This window comes from Netta rufina (genome assembly GCF_964035555.1).
Source record: "Netta rufina genome assembly, chromosome: 9".
NCBI lineage: Eukaryota > Metazoa > Chordata > Aves > Anseriformes > Anatidae > Netta > Netta rufina.
In genome coordinates this window covers 17,720,703-17,728,309 of record NC_140132.1, presented here as the reverse complement: position 1 = coordinate 17,728,309, position 7,607 = coordinate 17,720,703, and the positions used below count along the sequence as shown (strand labels likewise).

The 7,607-nt window shown below is 66.1% G+C and overlaps 1 protein-coding gene across 1 annotated transcript; it reads right to left on the bottom strand.

Annotated features, from left to right (window-relative positions):
* Nucleotides 1-914: 914 nt before the first annotated feature.
* Nucleotides 915-6,940, bottom strand: PSMD2 (proteasome 26S subunit ubiquitin receptor, non-ATPase 2). The gene is made up of 21 exons (XM_084291649.1): nt 6,763-6,940; nt 6,400-6,456; nt 6,127-6,291; nt 5,890-6,011; nt 5,479-5,703; nt 5,235-5,393; nt 4,838-4,982; nt 4,603-4,663; nt 4,218-4,364; nt 3,929-4,035; nt 3,472-3,599; nt 3,310-3,397; nt 2,864-3,026; nt 2,665-2,766; nt 2,445-2,590; nt 2,178-2,261; nt 1,853-2,021; nt 1,671-1,765; nt 1,401-1,527; nt 1,191-1,309; nt 915-1,108 (listed from the first exon to the last, which is right to left on the bottom strand). The coding sequence occupies exons 1-21, from the start codon at nt 6,895-6,897 to the stop codon at nt 926-928; spliced, it is 2,727 nt and encodes a 908-aa protein (XP_084147775.1). The 5' UTR covers nt 6,898-6,940; the 3' UTR covers nt 915-925.
* Between the last annotated feature and the right edge of the window lie 667 nt (nt 6,941-7,607).

Genomic DNA, 7,607 nt, shown 5'->3' with positions numbered 1-7,607 from the left:
GGGGGGGGCGCGAGTAATTGATGGCGTTGGGAAGCAGGGTAGGGCTGGGGGGGGAGTTTGGGAAGAAAAAGGGAGGGTTTGGGGAAAGAGAGGTGAAAGTTTAGGATAGAGAGGAGTGGGGTTTGGGAATAGGGAGCGGTGGGGTTTGGGGAAAGAACAGCAGGGTTTGGGATACAGGAGAGTGGGGTTTGGGAACGCAGAATAGTGGGGTTCGGGGAAAGAACGGCAGGGTTTGGGAACACAGGACAGTGGGATTTGGAGAAAGAGCAGTGGGATGTGGGAATGCAGAATAGTGGGGTTTGGGGAAAGAACAGCAGGGTTTGGGATACAGGATAGTGGGCTAGTTGGGATACAGAATGGCAGGGTTTGGGAAAAGAGAATGGTGGGATTTGGGAACAGAACAGCGGGGTTTAGGAAAACAGCACTGGGATTTGGGAGGCAGAATGGCAGAGTTTGGGAACATAGAACAGTGGGGGTTTGGGAACAGGACAGTGGGATCTGGGAACAGAAGGGCAAGGTTTGGGAAAACAACAGTAGGGATTGGGAAGAGCACAGCAGGGTTTGGGAAAACAAAAGTGCACAGTTTGGGAACCGAATGGCAGGGTTTGAGATACAGAACAGTCAGGTTTGGGCAAACAGGACAGCGGGGTTTGGGAACCAGAAAGGGACTTCCCCCCTCCAGCCCCAGGCAGAAGGAGCGGGGTGGCCGGGGGCAGCAGCACCCAACCCCACAGGGCGTTGCGCAAAGGCCCCGCTGGGCGCAGAGCAGGAGGATGACACAGCAGCACGAGTGTCCGCAGAGTTTATTTCCTCAACTCTCGGTTACAAAAAAAAAAAAAACAAACAAATAAAACACACCAGAAGTTTTACCCCTACCCACCCACACCGCCTATTTCCCACCCCCCAGCCCTCCCCCTGCCCCAGCTCAAACGTCGTAGTTGGGGTTCTTGCGCAGGATGACGAAGCCCTCGAGGATGGGGGTGACGGGCACGTGCTCCTCCGTGGCCAGCTCTGCCCGCTCGCCGTGCGCCAGCAGCACCGGGGTGGTGTGGGTCTGGAAGCCGGTGATGGTTTTGGGCTTGCCCGCCTGGCCCACCACGTCCACAGCCTGCCGGGGAGAAGCGAGATGAGAAAGGGGCACAGATGGGGTCCCCCCAGCACCCCGTCCCCAGCTCTGGCCGCCCCCTCACCTGTCCCACCCGAACCGAGACGGGCAGGGGCCGCAGCTCCTCGTCGAAGGTGACCAGCATGCGGGGCTGCATGGCAGCGACGAGCCCGTAGAGGACGTAGTGGGATTTGCCCAGGATAACTGGAAGGGGGCAGAGGGGAGGGGGTATAGGGTCAGCACCCAGCAGCACCCACCCCACGGGGCAGAGGGGCACGGAGCCCGCAGCACTCACTGTTGCGCACGTCCAGGAAGGACACGAGGACGGTCAGCAGCCCGGCCACGGCCACCTGGCTCATGAGCTGCCGGTCGCTGTGGTAGGGGCACAGCGTGAGCGTCCCCTTGCCCAGGTGGGTCAGGCCCTGGGGGGGCAGAGAAAACCCCTCAGTATGCAGTGGGACAAGTCCTAGGATCCCTGAAAGCAGCACCACGAGGACTCCACCGCCTCCGGTACCCCACACGGGTAACCCCAACCTGCCCCTTCCCCACCCCGTGGGGCCGTCACCTGGGCTAGCCGCACCATGAAGAGGTTGTTGGGGTCCTTGGCGTGGTACTGGGCGAGCTGCCGCAGCATGGCAGCCAGCCGGGCGTTGTTGGTACCTAGAAAAGAGGGGTCACAGGCAGAAATTCGGGTTTAGGGCTTTAGTGTGTCCCCCCACCAGACCCCCAGGTGCCTCCCAGCCTTACCGCTGCCCACCATGCCCATGGCAAAGATGGAGTTGTAGGAAACCTCGGGGTCAGCGTCGTGGGAGAACTTGCTGAGGGTGTCGAGGATGTTGAGCCGGGGGTTGGACACCGAGATGAGCGCCAGGGCCAGGGGCACGGCCCGGCGCAGGGTGGGCTCCCCGTACCGCAGCTGCGTGGGAGGGAACGGGGGGGGGTGCTGAGCCCCGGGTCCTGGCACCTCGGGGTGGCCCCCGCCCGGCTTACCAAGCCTACAGAGACGTGTTCAGTTTTCCCAAAACCCCTCCCACTGTGCCCAGCCCCGTGTTGCCCCCCCGCTGCCACTCACCAGGTGCCCGAAGGTGCGCAGGGCCATCTCGGCGCCGATTTCCTCGCCCATGGCGATGAGCGCGATGCCCAACACCGCTACGCCCTGCGGGGACACGAGTGCTGAGCGCAGGGAGCACCCAGCCCCAAAGCCAGGTTCCTACAGCCCCCCCCAAAGCCCAGCTGGACGCGGGGAGCAGGGCAGCCAGCGGGGAGCTGCCTTCCCTCGGCTCCAATCCCACAAAGAGCCCGGGAACCCCTCGGTGGCAGCCCCCGCGCCTCCCCCCACCTGGTGCGCCCCCATGTCGGCCGAGCTCTCTTTCTTCTCCTTCTCTTTCTTGTCCTTCTTGTCCTTGTCCTCCTCCTTCTCCTTGGAGTCAAAGTGCTCGCTGCAGATGTGCAGGAGCTGCTGCACCTTCAGGACGTTCCCCGAGCCTGGGGGAAAAGCGACAGGGCCGGGATCAGCGGGTGGAGGGCTCAGAACTTGCTCCCCTGGCAGCCCCACTCACCCGCGTAGGCACAGATGTCCACCAGGGTGTTGGCGAAGCTGCGGAAGGGCTCGGACACCACCTCCAGCGCCGCCAGGATGGCCTCGATCGCCTCCCCTTTCCCTGCGGGGCAGCGTGGGGTCAGAGCCCTGCGGCTGGGGGGGGTGCTCGAGCTCCCAGCCCCCAGCCCCGGGGGCGGCCGGCGCTGCCCCTCCCTTACCCAGGTGGTTCAGGCCCAGGCCCAGCGGCAGCCAGCGGGCGTAGGTGTCCTTCAGCTCCGTCTCCGATTTCTCCATGATGGTCTGGAGGATGGTGGAGGTGACGTCCCCGTTGCAGGAGCCCACGGATATCATCCCGCAGGCCAGGGCGGTCACGCCAGCCACCTGGAGGAGAGGAGGAGAGGCTGTGAGCTCAGGGAGGGCGCAGAACACCCTCGGGTCCCTCCAGAAATTCAGAATCTCAGAGACCTGGCGGCTTCCCGGCCTCCCACATCCCACAAGTGGCTCAGAAGGGGAAAACACGGTCATGATTTGGCACAGCACAACGCCAGGCAGGAACACACAGAGCCCAAACGGGCTGCGGGACAGCCCTGGCACCCCCAGGAGCTGTCAGGGCCCGGGCAGGGCTGCGGGACCCCACGCACCCACCCCCGGCTTCGCTCCCTACCTCCATGCTGGACTTGGAGTCTCCCATCACGGGCAGCAGCAAGGTGAGGACGTCCTCGCGGTTGGAGCCCGCGTAGGCCAGCCCCAGGCTGCGGAGAGCCCAGAGGAGCGTTAGGGTGGGGGGCTACAACACAGCCAGCGGGGCTGGGGGCATTTCCCTTACCCGAAAATGGCCCCGATCCGCATGGTGTTGCTGTTGTGGAGGACGTAGTCGGACAGGAGGGCCAGGGCCGGGTCGCACTCGTTCCTGACTCCCGAGTTGACGATGCCACAGGCCAGGAGGGCTCCCGACTGCAAGGCAGAGGCGCCGTCACGCAGCGGCCACCAGCACACGGAGCTCACTGCCAGGCAGTGACCAGCGTCACCCCACAGGTCTCACCCTCCCCCCAGGATGGGACCAAGCGAGCAGCGCCACGCTGGAGCCAGCTCAGCAGCCCTGAGCTTGGAGCTCTGCAAGAAAAGGACCCCAAAAACGCTCCAGGGAGTTCCTAGAGCTCCCCAACCCGGCTGCGAGCTGCTCCAAGGCCTGGGACGCATCCAGCCCCTCCAGAGCCAGCCATGCACACACACAGCCCACCCCACGGGGCCAAAAAACTCGGGCTGGGGTCAGCAGCACTCACCTTGATGTAATCCTCTGAGGAATACAGGTACTTGTCGATCTGTGTGAGCCCCCCGTCCACGTCCCACAGCAGTATGGTGCCCAGCGAGGCTGCGGCACTCAGCATCCCTGGGGGCCAGGGGAGAAAAGCCCACGTCAGCCCCCGGCGATGCGCCCTGCCTGGGCAGGAGGCGGCCCCGGGGGAGCTGTGCTCAACGGCCCCGCTTTCAGCAGGTCCCCAAAAGGGCCAGGGTCACCACCCCGGGGCTCTCTCAGGGCAGCTGCAGCCCCCGGCCAGCCGGCTGTCTCACCGTGGTCCTTGTTCTTGTACAACCATTTATTGCCGTCGTCTGTCAGCAGCTTGTCTTGTCCGAAGGCAGCGTTCACAAAGCCGTTCACGAAGGAGGAGGCCAAATTCATCCGGGCTGAGTCCACCTGGGAGCCGCTGCCCCCGAACCCTGCGGAGCGACGGCAGGATGAGGCAGGCAGGAAGCAGGGCACCCAGCCACACTGTCCCACACCACACCGTCAAAAATCTGTCCTCTCCCATGGGGAAAGAGGTGCCCGAGCCCACGGCGGGCAGCAGAGCCTGCTCCATGCAGGGCCAGGGGTCCCCAGAGGGCTTCCTGCCCGTCCCAGGACCCCCAGCAACTCCCCAAAGCCAGGGCCAAGCGAGGCCGCGATGCAAGCCCTTACGGTTATTTTCCAGGTGGGTTTTGTAAATATCATCCGGCACCTTGGGCTCCATGATATCCAGCTGCAGAGACAAGGGAGAGGGGGTTATCTCCTCGCCCACACGCCGCAGGAGGCTGCTGGGCAAGGGCAGCCTCTCCAGGTGCTGCCTGGCCTTGTGGGGACAGAGATTTGAGGGCAGCCAGAGCAGATCCCAGCTTGGGGCAGCCCCTGGGCCGTTTCCCAGCCAGACGCTCACCTCTCTGGCCAAGGCCAGGAAGTTGCTGTTGAGCTGCACGTTGGACATGATCTCCGTCAGGTCCTCGTACTCCTCCACGTCCTCGTTCAGCTCCAGGAAGACCCCGTGGCGGCCCAGCATGAAGGCCATCTGCTTCTGGACAACCCTGCAGGGAGGGGAGAGGCTTTGCAGGTGCCCAGACCCCGGCACAAACACACGCTGAGCAAACCACCCTCCTCTGGGGGCACACGAGAGCAGCCCAGAGATGATTTGCTCCTGCCCACGTTGACTTTAGGGACAAAAGCCCACAAATACGTCCAGCAGAGGCAGAATCCAACCCAGCTCTGTATGTAGGGGGGCTGCACCCCCACCACACCATGCTGAAGTCCCAGAGGGCAGGGAGGGAGTCTCCGCTTACACGTCCTTGCAGGAGGTGAAGATGTCCTCCACCAGCTCCACGTCGTTGAGCATCAGGGCCAGGCGCAGGGCTTCGGGGTAGCGGCTGAACTTGCGGAAGATGCCCAAGGCGCAGCGCAGGAGGGCAGAGTTCTCGGGCTCCGGGACGTAGCTCACGCAGCTTGGAGGAGGAGACGGACAGACGGACAGCAGGGTGAGCCACCCGCCAGGTCCCGCGCCCACCGGGACCCGCGCCGGCCCCTCACCTGGTGAGGTAGAGGCACACTTTGGAGTAGGCGTTGTCGTCGATGTACTTCTCCAGCATGTCCATCTGCTCGATCTCCATCAGCAGGTCGCAGGCCTCGTGCTCGGCGTTGTGAGCCATGTTGTAGGGCACGATCTCCTTCACCAGGGTGAGGAGCGTGTCCCGCTGCGCCTTGTCCGCCTCGTCGATCTCCTGCCACTCCTTGGCCACCTCCCCCGCGAGGTGCCTGCAGGGAGAAAGAGAGGTCAGCACCACGAACCAGCTCAGCCCAGGGACACGAAGCAGCTGCTGGGGCTCTGCACACTATTTACAGGCGCTTTGTGTTCCTGCAGGGGCTGGAGGTGAGGAAATCCCAGGGAAATCAACCCCAGGCCCTTTGTCTTTCCCAGGTCCTGCTCCCAGCCAGCCCTACCTGACGTATTCGTGCCCCCACGACGCCAGCTCCTCCTGGGAGCCCACCAGGCGGTACTTCAGGCACTCGCGCTCCCCGCTCATGGTCATGGCCAGCACAGAAATGATGTCTGCCGCGAAGCGCTGCGGGGAGATGGAGACAGTGCCGAAATCTTCACACCCCCTGGAAGCGAGGGTGGCCCGGGAGCACGCCGGGGGCAAAGGCAGGGCCCCGGCGGGGGGGCAGGGGGGCGCTCACCTTGTTCTCGCCCGGAGCCATGCCCTCGTAGATCTCCTTCAGCTTGCCGTAGTGCGGCCGCAGGAACTTGAGGGGCTTGGGGACGGACGTCATGGAGGTGGTGGAGGAGCGGATCTGCCGCCGCAGCTCCTCCAGGGCAGGGCGGTACAGGGACGTGTCCTTCTCCTGGGGGGGGGGGGAAGGGGCCGTCAGGGGGCCGGTTTGGGGCCGGTTTTGGGGTCAGATCTCGCTGTTTTGGGGTCAGATCCCACCGTTTTGGGGCCGGGCACTCACCCCGAGGCGCTCCACCAGCATCTCCAGCTCATCCTGCAGCTGCTTGTCCTCCTCCGACTGCAGGGGGGGGGAAGGGGGGGCAGAGGGGTGAGGGCTGCGTGTAGGCCGGGGGGGGGCACCCCGTGACGTCACCCCCGTGACGTCACCCCCGTGACGTCACGCGGGGAGCCCCCAAATGACGTCACGCCCCCCTCACCCACCGCAGGGAGCCCCGCGGTGAGAGTCACCACCACCCCCCCGGTGCCGCCATCACCCCCTTGGTGACGTCACCGCCCCCCCGGTGACGTCACGCCCCCTGAATTGACGTCACGCCCCCCTTTTCCCCCTCATCCGGTGCCGCCGTGACTCAGCGCGGCCCCTCACCAGCTCCTGCTCCTTCTCGGGCCCCGCCGGCTGCTCCCGCCTCTCCCTGCCCCACGGCGGGGCCGGTTTCTCGTCGCCGCCCGAGCCGGGCCCGCCCTGCACCCGGCTCTGCCCCCCGCCGCCTCCCGCGTCCATGGCCCCGCCGCTCCGCCGCCGCCTCAGCCGCGCACCGGGCACAACTGCGCCTGCGCCGCGCCCGCCGCCAATCAGCGCGCGCCGCCGCCCTGACGTCACCGCCGCGCGACGGAGGGTCGGGGGTGTGTGGGCGTGGTTAGGGGCGGGGGAGTGGGCGGGGCTTAGCGATGTGGCCACGCCCCTCGCGTGGACCGGCACCGGGCGGGGGGGGAACCGGGACCGGGACCGGGGGGGAGGAACGGGGCTGGGGGGGGGGTAACGGGGCCGAGGGGGGGTAACGGGGAGGTCAGGGCCATATGGGGCGGCCGGGAGCCCAGCGGGGCTGCTGGCGGCCACCCGGAGCGGTTTGCGGCTCCCGGTACCGGGAACCGGGGCGTGCGGTGCCCGCCTGGCAGCCCGCGGCCGGGTCCCGGGGCCGGTGCTCGTGTCAGTCCCGGTGCCGGTGTCAATCCCGGTGCCGATGTCAGGTCCCGGTGCCGGTGTCACGTCCCGGTGCCCTCTCCCGGTGCCGGTACCGGCTCCCGGTGCCGCGGCTCCGCCCGTGCGCACGGCGGGCGCGGCCCCTGGCGGTCACCTTGGCGCCGGGGCCGGGCGGGGAGGAGCGGAGCGGAGCGCTCAGACCGGGCTGAGCCCCCGGTACCCCCCCGTTTCCATCCCCTCCGGTACCACCGGCACCAACCACCCCCAACCTCCCGGTGCCTACGGGCGGC

Excerpts from the sequence above, each read along its gene's own strand:
- PSMD2 (XM_084291649.1), bottom strand. The coding sequence starts at position 6,897 with ATGGACGCGGGAGGCGGCGGGGGGCAGAGCCGGGTGCAGGGCGGGCCC. Across the intron at positions 4,664-4,837 it reads TCCTGGCCTTGGCCAGAGAG|CTGGATATCATGGAGCCCAA; the intron begins GTGAGCGTCTGG and ends TTGTCTCTGCAG. Across the intron at positions 3,027-3,309 it reads ACTCCAAGTCCAGCATGGAG|GTGGCTGGCGTGACCGCCCT; the intron begins GTAGGGAGCGAA and ends CCTCTCCTCCAG.